This window comes from Dreissena polymorpha, chromosome 14 (genome assembly GCF_020536995.1).
Source record: "Dreissena polymorpha isolate Duluth1 chromosome 14, UMN_Dpol_1.0, whole genome shotgun sequence".
In the NCBI taxonomy this organism is placed as follows: Eukaryota; Metazoa; Mollusca; class Bivalvia; order Myida; family Dreissenidae; genus Dreissena; species Dreissena polymorpha.
In genome coordinates, this window is record NC_068368.1 from 6,090,744 (window position 1) to 6,109,048 (window position 18,305).

Genomic DNA, 18,305 nt, shown 5'->3' on the forward strand with positions numbered 1-18,305 from the left:
ACAGTCTGCGAGTAACTCGAAGTATGTTCAGGTTTTATGCTGTTTGCTGCTCATCAGTATCTAAGGGTTGGAGATGATGCCTTTAAATTTGAATTTAGTAAAAAGGTCTTCAATTTAATTGAACTTTCTACGGAACTACACATACGTCAAAATACGTTCCTAAGTGGTAAAGGATTAAATATGTACCACCACTTCATCTGTTGAGTTGTTCTAATGGCGTGTTGCACCTTTCTGAGATGCGATCAGGTGATATGGTAAGGTGTTAAACTTGATTGTTTAGACCATTGGTTGTCGGGATATTGAATTGGATGGATGTGTTGATGTGTAGTTAACCTGATAAGGTAAATATGAAGTTGTGTTACGCATGCTGTATCGGTGTGTGCTTTGCAATTGAGACGGTGTTTGTGAGAAACATACGTTTTTTGACTGTGTTTTACTTAATTGAAATGGAGATGTAAAACTTGTTGAAACAAAATAGTTTTAGGTGACTAATTTACCTATCGAAGTATTAAAAAACATGATATTAATGAAAAGGAGCATAACCTTAAAAGTAAAAACAAATTTATATGCGTTTTATATTCCCCATGAAAAATATAGGTATTAAACAATTCACACGTGCGCCTAAATGTGTATGTGTATTTTAACGGATCGTTTTGAACTTTTGACACTGTCAATTCTCGTAAATGGAAGGTTTTCTCGCTGCAACTAATTTGGAATAAATATAGCACATTGTCAGTTGGAACTTTTTTCAACTTAAATCAATAGATTGGACAAAAAATCAGGGACAAATTCTTTGTCTCTATCCAATATACGTCGTTGGTGGTATCTCTAACATATTTTTGTTCAACAGCTGATACACTATGGCCATGGCCAACCTTTGAAGGTCACATATTCCCGTCTGAATTGTGGATCGTCATCTCTGCCATTGCTGTTAATAAAAAGATAAGTGGTATAATTTTTAACGGTCAAAGATGACGTTAGACAGTTTTGCTTAATTAAAGAGATAATTGTGATGTGCGATTGTTGTTGACTTGCTTTGGTAAGCATAACTGCTGTTGGTATGCAGACGAGCAACACTGTCCATTCGACTTGATTTATAGAGCTAGGTCGTTTAAACATTGTTGGCGCTCAAACTTGGGCAAGGCTCCTCAGTTTACAGCGAGGGACACACGTTTTTGCCCGCAAGCGTAAACACACTAACGTGGGTCGATGGTGCGAAAGCGAGTCCGAGTCAGCGTAAACAGTGTTAACACGCCTTAGCTCTGAAAATCAAGTTTAATCGATAGCGGGTTCGTTCTGTTTTCCAACAGCAGTACTGTTTACCAAAGGCAGAAAGTAAGGTCTTGCATCATCTTATTTCTTTTAAGTGCTGCAGTATAACGTAAACTCTGACATTTTGTTGCATATGGACATATTCTAATTTACTTTTATATGCTAATACGTGTTTACGTTATTTATCTGCAACTAATTTGGAAAAAAATATAGCACATAGTCATTTGGAACACTTTACAATCTAATCAATATATTTGAACACAACATATTGGCGATGTATTCTTTGTCTGTATCCAATATATGTCGTGGTGGTATCTCTAACATATGTTTATTCAACAGCTGTCCGTGCATTGGGATAAGGGCAGGAACTCTACATGGGCTCCGAGAAACCATGACCAAACGCTGAAGGTCACCTATACCAGACTGAAGTATGGACCGACATCTCTGCCATTGTTGTGAATAAAAAGATAAATGATATCATTTTTAAATGTCAAAGATGACGTTAGACAGGTATTCTTTAATAAAGCAATAATTGTGATGTGCGATTTTTGTTGACTTCTTTTGGTAAGCATTACTGCTGTTGGTATGCAGACAGACAACACTGTACATTCGACTTGATTTATAGAGCTAGGACGTTTTAACGTCGTTGAAGCTCAAACTCGGGCAAGGCTCCTCAGTTTACAGCGAGGGACACACTTTTTTTGCCCGCAAAAGTAAACACACTGACGTGGGTCGATGGTGCGAAAGCGAGTCCGAGTAAGCGTAAACAGTGTTAAACGCCTTAGCTCTGAAAATCAAGTCTAATCTATAGCGTTTTCGTTCTGTTTTCCAACAGGAAAACTGTTTACCAAATGCAGTAAGCAAGGTCTTACATAATCTTATCTCTTTTTTCAGTGCTGCAGTATAACGTAAACTCTGACCTTTTGTTACAAATGGACGTATTCTAATTTACCTATATTTGCTAATACGTGTTTATGTTATTTATCTGCAACTAATTTGGAAACAATATAGCAAATGGTTAATTGGAATACTTTACAATTTAATCAATATATTTGGACAAAAATATTGGCGACGTATTCTTTGTCCGTATCCAATAAACGTCGTGGTGGTATGTCTAACATATTTTTGTTCAACAGCTGTCCGTGCATATCGATAAGGGCAGGAACTCCACATGGGTTCCGATACACCCTGGTCAACCGCTGAATGTCACCTATACCAGACTGAAGTATGGACCGTCATCTCTGCCATTGCTGTGAATACAAAGATATGAGATAGCATTTTTAAAGGTCAAAGATGACGTTAGACAGGTATGATTAAAGCGATAATTGTGATGTTCGATTGTTGTTGACTTCCTTTGGTAAGCATTACTGCTGTTGGTAAGCAGGCAGACAACACTGTCCATTCGACTTAATTTATGCTGATTTGTTTGCATTTATATGCGGTGTTAATACATTGATCTGCTTTTCAATGTGTGTATTCGGCGGGGGTAAGATCTGGAGAAGGAGAAAAAAGAGCTAATTGTTCATTTTCAAGTTAGAAGCGTTTAATTTATTTTTAGGTCAGTTTCCAGTTCGTGTCAGATGGGACACTAACACGATCCGGTTCCACTGCTGAAGAAGTATGGCACAAATTTTACGGATGCCATGAAGATTCCTCAACTTGGACGTTCCGTAGAGGCTGAACATCGTTGCATATTAAATAATTTGGAGCGACTGAATAATATTTTTTTATATTTATGTGTAAAAAATCCCGTAAAATACAAACACACATTCCTAATTTGTCCATGTATAATTACTTTTTATAAGAAAATACATTTTGTTAGATTAACAAGGAAAATAATGATGATTTGCAAGATGATGATGATGGTGGTTGTGGAAATGGTGATAGTGCTGGTGATTGTGGTTATTGTGGTGGTGGTGATGGTTGTGATGATGGTGTTGGCGATGATGGCGGTGATGATGGTGGTGAATGTTATGGTGATGGCGATGCTGTTGTTGATGGTGTTTGTGGTGGTGGTTATGGTTAAGGTAATAGTTGTGACGGTGGCGGTGATGGTTGTGACGTTAGTTGTGATAGTGATTACGGTGGTGGTAATGGTGGTGGTATTGATTGTGGTGTTGGTGATGTTGTTGATGGTGGTGATGTTGGTGGTGATGGTGAAGGCGATAGTTGTGGTGTCATTATGGTGATGGTTATGATAGTGTTTGTGATGACGGTGGTGGTGTTGGTAGTGATTGTGATGGAGGTGGTGCTGTTGATGGTGAAGGTGATGGCGGTGATGAATGTCAAGGTGGTGGTGGTGGTTGTGATAATGGGGAAGATGGTGATGGTGGTGGTGATGATGATGGTGTTGGTGATTGTAGAGATTGTTAAAGGGATTGTGGACGTGATAATGGTGGTAACGGTGGTAATGGTGTTGAAGGGGACGATGGTGGTGGTGATGGTGATGGAAGTGGTGAGAGGTGATATTGGTAGTGATGAAGGTTATGCTGGTGTTGATGCTTGTGATGGTGGTGGTGATGGTGGTGGTGATGGTGGTGGTGATGGTGGTGGTAGAAATGGTAATGTTGGTGATGATGGAGGTAATTGGTCATGTTGTTGCTGATTGTTGGTGTGGCTCCAGTGGTGGTGGTGATTGTGGTGGAATTGGTGGTGGTGATGGTGTGTTGATGAAGATAAAGGTGGTGATGGTAGTGATTGTGATTTTGATGGTGGTGGTGGTGATGATGGTGGTGGAAATGGTAATGTTGGTGATGATAGAGGTAATTTGTTGGTGTGGCTCTGGTGGTGGTGGTGATGGTGATTGTGGTGGAATTGGTGGTTGTGATGGTGGTTTTGATAGAGATATAGGTGTGATGGTGGTGATTGTGGTGGTGGTGATGGTGAAGGTGATGGAAGTTTTTGGGGTGATGGTGGTTGTGATGGTGGTGATGGTGATTGGAATGGTGGTGGTGATGGTGGTGTTGTGGGCGATGACGACGATGATTGTGATGGAAATGATGTTTATGGTGGTGTAAGTAGTTATTGTGATGGTGGTGTTGACGGTGATGGAAATGGTTGTGATGGCGGTGTTGGTGGGAATGGTGGTGGGGATTGTTATGAAAGTGATAGTGGTGATGGTGTTGTTGGTGATTGTGGTTGATGGAGATTATGGTGTTGATGGTGGTGGGGATAGTGGTGGTGATGATGGTGGTGGTGATAGTGAGTTTGTTGATGGTTGTGATGATGGTTATGGTAATGGTGGTATTGGTGGAGATGTTCCATTTGATGGTGGTGATGAGTGTGAATATGATGGTGGCGGTGATGGTGGTGCTGATGGTCGTGGTGATGATTGTGGTCGTTTTGATGGTAGTGGTGGTGGTTGTTGTTTGTGTGGTGATGATGGTGATTGTTATGGTGGTTGTTGTTGTGATGGTGGTGGTTTTGGTGGTGGTGATGGTATTGGTGACGTAGATGGTCTTTATGGTGGTGGTGGCAATTGTGGTCGTTTTTATGGGAGCGGTGGTGGTGATAGTGGTCGTGATGGTGGCTGTGGAGGCGGTGATGATGATGTTAGTGATGTTTGGGTGGTGGTGATGGTGGTAGGGAACGTGATAGAAGTCTTGGTGGTGGTGATGGTGGTGTTGGTGTTGATGGTGGTGATGATGGTGTTGTGGAGATTGTGGTGGTGATGGTGTTGGAGGTGATGGAGGTGGTGGTATTTGTGATGTTTGTGGTGATATGGGTTATATTGGTTGTGGTATTGGTGGTGATGGTCCTTGTGGTGGTGGTGGTGATAATGATGGTTTTAACGACTCCAAGTAACAATTGAATTCCAGTCGTAAGTTAACGGATTTGTTGGTTCCGTAAAAAAAACAACGGTGGTTGATGTAGACAATACGTCTGAAAATACAAAATAATTAAAAACTAAGAACATGCTTTAAAATTTGAAAAATCTCGGCATTAAGCTGCAATAATACACACAACGTAAAAATTATTATGAGATAAACCATAAGCTTCCTAATATGTGTATTTAGTAACTAATTATATGTTCCCAAGCTTAAAAGTGGTGAAAACACAAAAATGTAGGGTACTAAACTATGAGAACGAAACCATAGAAATTGAGCATGGTCACATTTACAGAAGAAAAATGAATTTATTAATATTTACTTTGTATAGAATGACACATTATTAACATTAAAATCTAAACTTACAGTGGAAAAAGTCTAGCATACGAGGATTATCAAATTTGATGCGCGCATTGTATGGAGTAACCACGATAAGCTTCCCAGAAAAATAAAGGCTACATTACACCAGATCTTTTGAAAAACAAACGCGTTCCAATACACTCCCCACCTGATATCAAAGATATCACACACAATTTAAGATAAAATATTGGAACACAATGTAAGGTTTTAACAATGAACTACAATATACATGATATTGTCAATAACAATAGCCTTAGGCGAATTTATGCCAAGCACTTAATCATATTAATGTCTCAAAAACCAGAAAATATACTATTATCTTTCATAAACTGAAAATAAAGTTCAAAAAACATCTTGTAGAAATGGAAACATACTACACAGTAAAGCATAACACATAAAATGCTAAACACATATACAAGGTACATGAAACTGGACAAAACACTCAAGATGATGTTCATATCAAATTAATAATTGCTTATGCATGTTCAAACCAATTCACACATGCTTGGAATAAAACTGTAGTTCAGTCAATCAACCTGATGAGCTCAGTAATTGGTCTGACAAAGTTCGAAGTCTTCCCATCCTGCACGACACGCACTTCCACAGACCGGACCTTGCCGTCTTCGCTAGGATAGATGCTCTCAATCACACCCAGTGGCCAACGATTCCGATGCAACTCCTGACCTGTGAGGATAACGACATCTCCAGCTCGCACATTTTCTTCCTCCAGCTGCCATTTCTGTCTTTTCTGCAAGCACTGTAGGTAACCTTGTTTCCAACGTTTCCAGAACGTGTATGACAAAACCTGCACAAACTTCCATTGAGAAGAGTATATCTCTTTTAAACTCTCTGTGGTGATTAGTCCGCTAAGCTGACACGTTTCTGCGTAAGAAGTAAAGCAGGAGTCATGACTTCTGGTACTTCTGGGTCGTAGGATATCTGGGCTATAGGTCGCGAGTTGATTATAGCACAGACTTCATACATGAACGTAGAGAGTACTTCGTGTGTTAATGCTCTACCATGGTTTCCAAGTAGCATAGAGTCCAGAACTCTTCTTGCAATACCTATTAGACGTTCCCATGAACCTCCCATATGCGACGCATGAGGAGGGTTGAATCTCCAAATTATCTTGTTGTCTTTTAGATGCGCGACCACAGGATCCTTTTCAACACATATAGCTTGGGCACCAAGGTCACCAAGTGCGCCAATAAAATTGGTTCCCCAGTCCGACCGGATTTCCTGTATTGGACCTCTAAGCGCAACAAATCTACGAAGAGAGTTAATGAAGGCAGAACTGGAGATGTCCTCTACCAATTCGATATGAACAGCCCTTGTGAACTGACACGAGTATAGTACAGCCGACCTCTTACTTTCAGCTTTTCCACCTCGTGTCTTGCGGGTTGTCACGTGCCACGGACCGAACACATCAACAACAACACAAGTAAAGGGCACTGTGGGCGTGACTTTTTCTGCTGGGAGTTCGGCCATTTGTTGTTGTTGGAACATTCCGCGAAGCGTGTATTATAGAAGAAACTAATCTTTTGCCCCCAATGACCCAATATCCATGGCTGCGAATAGAGGCCTCTGTTATCGTTCTTCCCTGGTGTTGAACCTTTTCATAAAAGTGTCGCGTTAGAAGTGCAGCGACGTGACATTTCCTTGGGGGTATTATAGGGTGTTTAAGTGTGTTTTCCACGAGTGATCTTCTGATCCGACCACCTACACAAAGAATCCCATCCCCGTCCAGAAAAGGTGTGAGCTGAATGATTTTACTACTAGTATTTGACAGTATCTTCTCTCTACTTTTTAGGGACAACAGCTCTTCTTCAAACGCTGCTCTTTGGGTCGACTTGATAACAAACTGCTCGGCTTCTTTGAGCTCTTCTACGCTATCGACAGCGACAATACCATCCCTTTTGTGAGATCGACATACTCTTTTAAGAATGCAGATGGCCTTTACCAGAGATTTCCAAGTTAAGAATCGTTCAAACCTTGAGGCTAAGTTTTCTTTAACCTTGGTAGCTTTTACATTCAAAGAGCGACGGATTTCACAGTCATTCTCTTCATCCACAAGCTCGAATGCTGTATTGTCCTTGTTGTAACAGGAGTCCCTTTGATTCGACAGGGTTGTTCCAAGGATTCATATACTTCTTGTCAGCTCATTAGGAGAAGTCAAAGGTCTGGTACCCAAGTCTGCTGGATTGTTTTGCGTGACCACATACTGCCACTTTTGTGGGTTAGGTTGTTTAAGGACAATGTCAACTCGGTTGGCAACATATGTGTAGAAGCGACGTTTTCGATTATGAATGTATCCCAAAACGACTCTACTGTCTGTGTGGTACAAGAAATTCTCCAAGGAAATACTCAATTGGTCTGCAATTACATTTGCTAATTCTGTGGCAAGAAGAGCGGCGCACAGTTCTAGTCTAGGAATAGTGGTGCCCCCAGCTGGAGTCAGTTTGGATTTACCCATGATGAAACCAACTTCTTCCTTTGAACCAAATAAGGCTCTCATATATGCGACTGCAGAGATCGCCTTTTCGGATGCATCTGAGAACACATCTACCTTAAATGAATCTGCGTAGCTCAAATCGTTTAGTAGGAACTTTCTCCGAATGCGAATTCCTTTAGTAGATTTAAGTAACTCCTTCCAAAGTTTCCACTTTTTCTCAAGATGATCAGGCAACCTTTCATCCCACATGCCTGAACCATGAGCTGTGATCTCACGAGCAAGAATTTTACCTTGAAAAGTGATTGGGCTTAGAAATCCAAGAGGGTCAAATATGCTGCTGACAGCAGAGATTACACCGCGCTTGGTAAACGGCGTATCAGGTATGTTGAGGTTGAAACTAAACAGATCTTCACTGATATTCCAGGACAAACCAAGACTGGCCTGAATGGGAAGATCATCGGCAAAGATGTCCAGCGACGACACACTTTGTGCTCTGTCTTCTGCTGGGAAGGCAGCCATTACTTCAATTGAGTTCTAAACTATTTTTTGAAGTTTAATGTTTGCGGTCTTCAGTGCTTGTTGTGTCATTCCTATCAACCTAATAGCTTCTTCTGAGGTAACGCAGGAAGTAAATCCGTCATCAACATAGAAGTCGTTTTCAACAAACCTCTTTTTTTCTGGTTCAGCATTTTCTACAGTCTTACGAAGACCATACGTAGCTACAGATGGAGAGGGAGTGTTTCCAAAAACATGAACTGTCATGCGGTACTCAGTCAGTGGTTTAGATTTATCATTAGACTCATACCAAAAGAACCTCAGGAAGTCTCTATGAGTCTCCTCAACCAAAAAACAGTAAAACATCTGTTGGATGTCGCACATGATGGCGCCTGAATCTCAGCAGAACTCCAAGCAAGTTGTTGGTGAAGTTCGGACCAAACAGAAGCACTGCGTTCAAAGAGTTGCTATTGAAAACCACTGAAGAGTCAAAAACACCTCTGATTTTGTCAGGTTTCCGTGGATGGTACACGCCAAAAAGGGGTAAATACCAGGTTTCTGTCCCCTGTGGTAATGCAGGAGCCTTTTCCGCTGCACCTGATTTGAAGACCTGATCCATAAACTCGACGATGTGGCGCTGTTTTGTAAGATTCTTCTTTTAAGAATTGTCGAGAATCTGAGCCCTTTTTTACACCTGGATCCTGTTATTTGGCAATCGGGGCCTTGGTTCCACGAATGGAAGTGGGGCTTTCCAATGTCCACTGCCATCCTTCTTCATACTTTCATTCATAATCTTTAGGAAATAAATATCTTGTTGTTTTAAACACATCCTTGCCAAGACTATCGTCCAACAAGCCATGATCAAGTTGTTCTTTAAGAGCCAGATCACTTTTGCATGGGGCAAACAATGAAGGACGACCATTTGTAACATGAGTCTTGAAAGTGTTTATGGAAGCAGGGTTGGTGAACTTTGCCTAGGCACACTTCGCCCACAATAACCCATCCTAAGTGGAGACGCTGCGCAAATGGTTCACCCTTCCGCCCAACCACCTGTTCCTAAACAGGATGTGCTTCGAGCGTATCCCTTCCAATGATCAAACCAATTTCAGCCTTTTCGTCCAAAGGTGGTATACAACTAGTGAGACCATTGAGATGAGGGTAATGGTGAGTTATTTCTGGTGTGGGAATTTCAGATCGATCATTTGGAATGTCACATTCGACGGCATTGTTCAATGTCAGTTCACTATTACCATCAGCAGATCTTATGTACATTTCTGGGACAATGCGTGCATTGATGACCGTACTTCCACCACAGGAGTTGAGTGTGTACCTTTGCACCTGCCCAGTCACTCCAAGTTCGTCTAAAAGAGCTGGGTTAGCTAAAGTTCTGTTGCTTTGATCATCATGCATGGCATAGACAAACACTTGCTGGCCTGGGTTTATATGCACCTTAACACGCATAGTCTTGAAACAGGAGCGCCCACTGAAGTCACCACATAATGACGTGCATAACGCTGAAATTTTACTTGACATATCAGCTGTCTGCTCCCCACTATTATGCTGTTGTTTTAGCAATGTTGAACTTCTTACTTCGCCATGCATGGCCGTAGCGTGCGATCTGTCCTGACAAATTTTGTATATAACATCTTTCGGGCATCTGCGAAATGAATGCTCATCAGTCTCACAGCAACGGAAGCAAATTTTGTTTTCTCGTAATAAATTTTTTCTTTCCTGCAATGATTTTTGTCGGAAGAGTCTACAGGCATTCAAAGGATGTCCCACTCCGTGCAAAATGCACTTATTCTTCCTTTCTGACTTTGAATCACCCATTTCAGTTTTCTTGACATTTATAAAATGCCTGTTATTAGTCGATGTCCCAGCTCTAGTTGGACCTGTGGCATTTGTCCTGGTAGCAAAAGAACGTTCCCTTGAGCCAGCAATGTGATCTTGCGAAGGGATCACAAGGCCTGGATCGTTGCAACGTGAACACATCTCAGAGAGAAATTCGGTGAACACACAGAAGGATGGATAAACCACATAGTTAATTTGTTTATGTTTGGCTGCTCTATCTATCCACTTGTTCTGAATGAATTGTGGCAGCTTCAGTAAGACTGAATTCACACCGACCGACGTGTCAAAATACCCTAACAGTGCCTTATAGCTTTCGTCTTGCATCAAAGATTCAATTTCTGTAACTATATCTAACAATTCATACATGTGTGCGTGTTCATTGTTATTGTTTATTTTGGGTACACGAGCCAGCTTTTCTCTGAAAGATGCCTCAACCATTTCTGGCCTGTCATAACGTTCATTTAATCTATTCCATATTTGCTGTATTGCCCTGGCAGGATTAAATGCATAAGCGACTCGAATACTGTTTGCTTGGGTAGAATTGGGTCCCACATATTTTATGACCAAGTTGAGTTCTTCATATAGACCCATTCCAAGTTCAGCAACTATACCCTGAAAGCTGGCTTTCCATATTGGGTAAGATCCAGGCGGATCATTAAAGCTTGAGAAACGTTCCATTAGTAACTCTTTCTTGATCAGGTATTTGGAAAAGTCTGACACAAATGGCGCATCTGTTACACCCTTAGCGTTTTGCACCTGATAAGAAGGCATAACCTGTTCAAAAGGTAAGTGACTACCAGGAAAAGGCGTAGACTGCAACTGAGGCGCAGACTGCAGATGAGGCGTAGACTGCAGCTGTAGCAAAGACTGCAGCTGAGTCGTAGACTGTGGCTGAGGCATAGACTGCGGCTGAGGCATAGACTATGGCTGAGGCATAGACTGCGGCTGGGGCGTAGACTGCAGCCAAGGCGTTGACTGCGGCTAAGGTGTAGACTGCAGCCGAGGCGTAGACTGCGGCTGAGGCGTAGACTGCGGTTGAGGCGGAGACTGCAGCTGAAGCGCAGACTGCGGCTAAAGCGTAGACTGCAGCTGAGGCGAAGACTGCAGCAGAGGCATAGACGGCGGCTGAGGCATAGGCTGCGGCATAGACTGCGGGCAAGACGTAGATTGCAGCTGAAGCGTAGACTGCAGCTGAGGCGTAGACTGCAGCTGAAGCGCAGACTGCGGCTGAAGCGTAGACTGCAGCAAAGGCTTAGACTGCAGCTGATGCGCAGACTGCAGACAAGGCGTAGACTGCAGCTGAGGCATAGACTGCAGCTGAGGCGTAGACTGCGGAGGAGATGTAGACTGCAGAGGAGGCGTAGACTGCGGCTGAAGCGTAGACTGCAGCAAAGGGGTAGACTGCAGCAAAGGCATAGACTGCAGCTGAAGCGTAGACTGCAGCAAAGGCGTAGACTGCGGAGGAGGCGTAGACTGCAACCAAGGCATACACTGCAGCTGAGGAGAAGACTGCGGCGGAGACGTAGACAGCGACTGAGGCGTAGACTGCAGCTGAGGCGCAGACTGAAGATGAGGCGTAGACTGCAGCTTGAGCACAGACTCTAGCTGAGGCATAGACTGCAGCTGAGGCGCTGACTGCAAATGAGGCGCTGACTGCAGATGAGGCGTAGACTGCGGCTGAGGCATAGACTGCATTAAAGGCGTAGACTGCATCTGAGGCGCAGATTGCAGACAAGGCGTAGACAGCGCAGGCATTGAAGAATCTACTCGACCACTCGCATATGCGAGTGAAGTTGACGGTCGGGCGAGTATTTCTGGAGTTCCAGAACTCCTGCCACATCGATACAAATTGCGATTTTTTTTCGAACGAACAAACAATAGGTTTAGTTTACACAGAAACTGCACTTTCGTTTTGACAATGAAAACATGACGTCACGGGCACAGTAAAAATAATTCTCGAAATCGGCTGCGCTCTTTTCGTATCTGTCAGTGCTCTTAGCTAATCGATTAATAGTGAAAAAAAAGGTTAAATATATTGGTCATTCTGTGAAGAATAAAAAATCATTTTAATGTAAATATCAATAAAGAAATAATACATAACTGGTTAATTATAATACTTCTTATATTTAATTAAAAATAAACAGAAACAATAATTATTAATAAACATAATAATTCGTGATCAGAAGCCTTAGCCAAAAATTACTGTATTTTAACCATTTGTCAATCAAGCGTGTCTTTCAGTAAAAGTTTGTCTGAAATATTAAAACTCAGCATCGAAAAGGGTTCTATTTTAAAATATCTGCAAGGTGGTGGAGACAGGGAACAGAAAGAAAGGTCATCAAAACGAGAAGCGGAAAGTGTTGAGAAAAGGAAACAGGTGCAGAAAACGTAAGGAAAGCAAATAAAATCCATCAGATAATGTAGTTAATTTGTTTGCAGTTTAGTGTCACTATGTTACGTAGGTTAAAAAGGTTCTTGTTTATCATAACTATAAATATAGATATATATATTTTTTAAATGCAGGGCGAGTAGATTAAAGCGAAGGGTGAGTGGATTGTCAGGCCCACTCGCCCTGCAGGGCGAGTGGCTCTGGTAAAATTCTTCAATGCCTGCAGCGGCTGAGGCGTAGACTGCAGCAGAGGCGTAGACTGCAGCTGAGGAGCAGACTGCAGACAAGGCGTATACTGCGGCTGAGGCGTAGACTGCGGCTGAGGCGTAGACTGCAGCAAAGACGTAGACTGCAGCTGAGGCGCAGACTGCAGACAAGGCGTAGACTGCAGCTGAGGCATAGACTGCAGCTGTGGCGAAAACTGTGGAGGAGGTGTAGACTGCAGAGGAGGTGTAGACTGCAGAGGAGGCGTAGACTGCAGCTGAGGCGTAGACTGCGGCTGAAGCTAAGACTGCAGCAAAGGTGTAGACTGCATCTGAGGTGCAGATTGCAGACAAGGCGTAGACAGCGGCTGAGGCGTAGACTGCAGCAAAGGCGTAGACTGCAGCTGAGGCGCAGACTGCAGACAAGGCGTAGACTGCAGCTGAGGCGTAGACTGCGGCTGAGGCGTAGACTGCGGCTGAAGCGTAGACTACAGCAAAGGCGTAGACTGTAGCTGAGGCGCAGATTGCACACAAGGCGTAGACAGCGGCTGAGGCGTAGACTGCAGCAAAGGCGTAGACTGCAGCTGAGGCGCAGACTGCAGACAAGGCGTAGACTGCAGCTGAGGCGTAGATTGCGGCTGAGGCGTAGACTGCAGCTGAAGCGTAGACTGCAGCAAAGGCGTAGACTGCAGCTGAGGCGCAGACTGCAGACAAGGCGTAGACTGCAGCTGAGTCGTAGACTGCAGCTGAGGCGTAGACTGTGGAAGAGGCATAGACTGCAGAGGAGTAGACTGCAGCTGAGTCGTAGACTGCAGCTGAGGCGCAGACTGCAGACAAGGCGTAGACTGCAGCTGAGGCATAGACTGCAGCTGAGGCGTAGACTGTGGAAGAGGCATAGACTGCAGAGGAGTAGACTGCAGCAAAGACGTAGACTGCAGCTGAGGCGCAGACTGCAGACAAGGCGTAGACTGCAGCTGAGGCATAGACTGCAGCTGAGGCGTAGACTGCGGAGGAGGCATAGACTGCGGAGGAGGCGTAGACTGCGGCTGAAGCGTAGACTGCAGCAAAGGCATAGACTGCAGCTGAGGCGTAGACTGCAGCAAAGGCGTAGACTGCGGAGGAGGCGTAGACTGCGGCTGTAGCATAGACTGCAGCAAAGGCGTAGACTGCATCTGCGGCGCAGATTGCAGATAAGGCGTAGACAGCGGCTGAGGCGTAGACTGCAGCAAAGGCGTAGACTGCAGCTGAGGTGCAGACTGCAGACAAGGCGTAGACTGCAGCTGGGGCGTAGACTGCGGCTGAGGCGTAGATTGCGGCTGAAGCGTAGACTGCAGCAAGGGCGTAGACTGCAGCTGAGGCGCAGACTGCAGACAAGGCGAAGACTGCAGCTGAGGCATAGACTGTGGAGGAGGCGAAGACTGCGGAGGATGAGTAGGCTGCAGCTGAGGCGTAGACTGCAGCTGAAGCGTAGACTGCAGCAAAGGCGTAGACTGCGGCTGAAGCGTAGACTGCAACCAAGGCATAGACTGCAGCTGAGGAGTAGACTGCGGCTGAGGAGCAAACTTTGGCTGAGGCGTTGACTGAGGCTGAAGCGTAGACTGCAGCTTAGGCGAAGACTGCAGCTGAAGCATAGACTGTGGCTGAGGCGTAGACTGCGGCAGAAGCGTAGATTGCAGCCAAGGCGTAGACTGCGGCTGAGACGCAGACTGTGGCTGAGGCGTAGACTGCAGCTGAGGAGTAGACTGCGGTTCAGGAAGGCTGTTTATATAGTCTAAGGTCCTTAGGTATGTATGTCCACTGCTGCATGAGGACAGGTCTGAGCAATCTTGTTCCATCATGTACAGCTTCGTCTCTTCCATTCTCAAGTTGAATTCTTCTTTTAAAATATTTTCTTGTAAACGTAGTTCTTGTAGTTTTATGTCTGCCTGTCTTTTTTCATACTCTAGTTAGAGTTTTGCCAACTCCAATTTAGTCCTCTGAGTCGAAGACGTTTGCGATCTTGACTTATTTCTAGGAAGCTTATCTGTATCTTGTGCTGGGCTTGTTTTTTCTTGTGCGACATGGTCCGCCTTCCAATCCGCTCGGATCTTCTTATCGTCTGTCCATCCATTGCTTACGTCCATTGTTTTTTAACTTTAACGACTCCAAGTAACAATTGAATTCCAGTCGTAAGTTAACGGATTTATTGGTTCCGTAAAAAACAACGGTGGTTGATGTAGACAATACTTCTGAAAATACAAAATAATTGAAAACTAAGAACATGCTTTAAAATTGGAAAAATCTACACTAGATCTTTTGAAAAACAAACGCGTTCCAATACAATGGTGGTGGTAATTGTGGTGGGGATGGTCGTCGTGATGATGGTGGTGATGGTTGTGGTGGTCGTGGTGGAGTTTGTTTGGTGACGGTTGTGATGATTGTGGTGCTGATGTCGGTGATGTACGTTGTAGTGATGTTCTCTTGTTACTTTCTGGTCGCCAAACTGTAATTGTCGCCGTCCAATCGGTTCCGAGAATGCTTATGAGGGCGGTGTTAATTGGCGACTATAATTTTTGATTGACGGTCATTAAAGTCAGCGTTTACAGGAGATTGTTTAACAAATAATTACAGTTTTACCATTTACGTAATATAAAACGGTAATTAACACAGTACATTAAAGATAATGTCGAGCATCATCCTCACACCTTTTAACTGAAGTTACTTATGAACAGTTAAAAGCAAATGGTGAGCAATTGAATCCTTATGGCGAGTAAGTTTTGAAAACAACAACCTTTAGAGAATCTACATACAACCTTTAAAGAATCTACGTGGTAGCAATTTAATGTCGGTACATGCATATTGCGATTTTCGATTTTTCTATTAATGGAGCTAATGTCAAGGTCACATGTGTCTCTTTGTACTTATATCTTAGCACTGTACGTATATTTTTAGCGCTAGGTTAATAAGTTCCATGCAATTTATTGATCAGATGAATTAAGAAAACGAACTTTTGCATCAGACGTAAAAGCTGCCAATTAATGCACAAAGTCGTTCTCAGTAAAGAAGGTCGATAACTACTATTGGTTTTCAATGGAAGATGTAAGTTATTTCCCTAGGTCGAAAGCGCTTTAAGTAATGACGTTTTATCTTGACTTTTTGTGTACAATCTATACATTTGAAAGTAATAACCGATACGAAATAGAACACACCCGATACGAAATAGAACATACCCGATACGAAATAGAACACACTCGGCTCACGGAGCATGTAAGTCACCCTAGCAAGTATAGTTATTAACAACGTTGTATATTTACATGTATACAGCTAAATTACATATGAAAATCACATGACATCTAGGACAAACACATATTGTGGGCTTTGCGCAGTTAGCAAAATCTTATCATATTATACGATCAATGATTTTGTGCGATTATAGTTTTGCCAAAGTTATGTCTACAATTTCTGATCTAATTTGTCTACTTTCAAATAGGCCAAGTAATGCGTGTGAAATGTGAAGTTTATAACGATGCAGACGTGTTTTAACAAATCCATAAAACTCTGCAAAAATCTGATTGAAACTGTTTACGAACAATCATTTACCTAATCTTCGTAACTATGATTTTCGTCAATGACACGGCAAGATATGTTCGAGAAATGCAATTCGATAACAAAATACATCGTTCAATTGCCTTAACGCTAAAACTATCTATCTTATCGCGGAATTGAATTTATAAGATGTTTTCGGTAGAAATGAGATATGAACATGTTTTCTGACGAAAATTTGTAGTACACTAAAATCACGCACTTCTGTTCGCGTTCAGGTTTTCGCATTTATAACTTTTATACGAGAAATATGGCATGATGCACATTTGACTATCGCGATAGGGGGGTAAGCGGGAGCGACGTGCGCCCCCCCCCCCCCCTAAAATCGCCAAAGTAGTCAATTCATATGATGTTTCACACTTAACTAGATCTAAATCACCTAGTTAAACTCATTTTTCTTCTTTTTCGTACACAACATTTCCCACTAAACACAGACAATCGCTAAATGTTTTAACTTTAGACTCTTTGTCGCCCGGTTTTTCAAGTCGAACTTTGCGATAACCGTCAGTGTGTTCTTCTTAATAGCATTTCTTCCGGCTATATCCATCCGTATTACGGATAAACTATGCACTTTTTTGGCATTATAAGAAGGTACTTTGATGAAAGTACATAAGGCGTGACGTGCTCGAGAAGTGGTTGTCAAAGCTTCGCCCCACAGGACCCCCTGACAGGGCTTTGTCCTGCACCCACAAGAGGCCCTAGCGGACCCCCAGCAAATATTTCAATATCCCGCCCCTCCTAACCAGAAATCCTGGATCCGCCCCTGTATATGTAAAGAATAATTGTTTGCGTAGGACGGCGGCTAAAATACCTTTTGCTGACTGTCTGGGGTGAACAAATAACTTAGTTGGTCTATATGGGTCAGTGCCATACAACCAGTCTCCTGCAACACATCACCAAGTTTTCCGGCGCAAAAGTCACCGTGTCGTATATGCGTTTAGGATGACAGAACTCAAGTGTACACATATGGAGCGTTGGTTCGTTGTTACGTCTAATTTCTTACGTCTACTATTCAGCATGATTCTTGTCTAAAACTGGTGTTAACAGTACGCACAGTTCTGAATTAGATATTCGGGTAACTTCGTGTTTCCAAACGTTTTCATAGAACGCTCCATACGTTGCTTGGCAGAGGGAATACCAACATATAAAATAAATCCGGGGGAACGAATTATTTAACTTCCAAAATTAATTAAGAAGTGCTTTACACCATAAACCTTAGCCTTAAATTCCATTATGCATTCACTTAAAAAAAAAATGCATATTTGTTGTGTTCACTTTTCCCCGTAGTAAGCCCACGTCTCACTATTGCCGGTGGAGCCCCGGTCCATCCCAGTTTGCTAACGCCGGTCGACCGGCGTGAACCGGGATTATTCGTCGAAAATGTTTAACGCGGTTACACTATTTCCCGGTGCCGCCCCGGTCTAAGCCGGTCAACAACCCGGCAGAGTCCCGGTCAACCCCGGACTAGCTACGGTTTATCCCGGTGAAGCCCCGGCCGAGCCCCGGTTGTTGCCGGTAATGCTCAGGTGGAGCCCCGGTGAAAGCCGGCAGCGTTCCGGCAGTGCCCTGGTCTACCGTTACTCCGCCGGCACTTACCGGGGCTATACCGGCATCATACACCGGCAGAGCTACGGCAACGCCCTGGTTTAATCATGGTCGTCGCCGGTAGTGCCCAGGCGGAGCCCCGGTGAATGCCGGTGGCGTCCAGGCAGAGCGCCGGTTTACCGATGTTCCGTAGCTATACCAGGACTCTGCCGACATTCGCCGGGGCTCCACCTGGGCGTTGCCGTAGCTCTACCGGGCCTGTATAGGCCCCGGTGGAGCTACGATGCCGTTCCGGTTGTTCCCGATGCCGCACCGGTCGTTGCCGGTCC

The 18,305-nt window shown here is 43.6% G+C and overlaps 3 protein-coding genes and 1 long non-coding RNA gene across 4 annotated transcripts in view; 2 read left to right on the plus strand and 2 right to left on the minus strand.

Moving 5' to 3' along the window:
- Positions 1-18,305, minus strand: part of LOC127856993 (uncharacterized) — a 54,679-nt gene that overhangs the window by 29,914 nt on the left and 6,460 nt on the right. The window lies entirely within an intron of this gene.
- LOC127856997 (uncharacterized) lies at positions 963-2,979 on the plus strand. Its single transcript, XR_008038278.1, has 3 exons — positions 963-1,700; positions 2,409-2,579; positions 2,831-2,979. It is a non-coding gene; the product is annotated as an uncharacterized LOC127856997 (long non-coding RNA).
- Positions 3,126-3,461, plus strand: LOC127858556 (uncharacterized). Its single transcript, XM_052395772.1, has one exon. The coding sequence runs from the start codon at positions 3,126-3,128 to the stop codon at positions 3,459-3,461; it is 336 nt and encodes a 111-aa protein (XP_052251732.1).
- LOC127858558 (uncharacterized) lies at positions 7,600-8,430 on the minus strand. The gene has a single exon (XM_052395774.1). It carries the CDS (start codon positions 8,428-8,430, stop codon positions 7,600-7,602), a length of 831 nt encoding a protein of 276 aa, XP_052251734.1.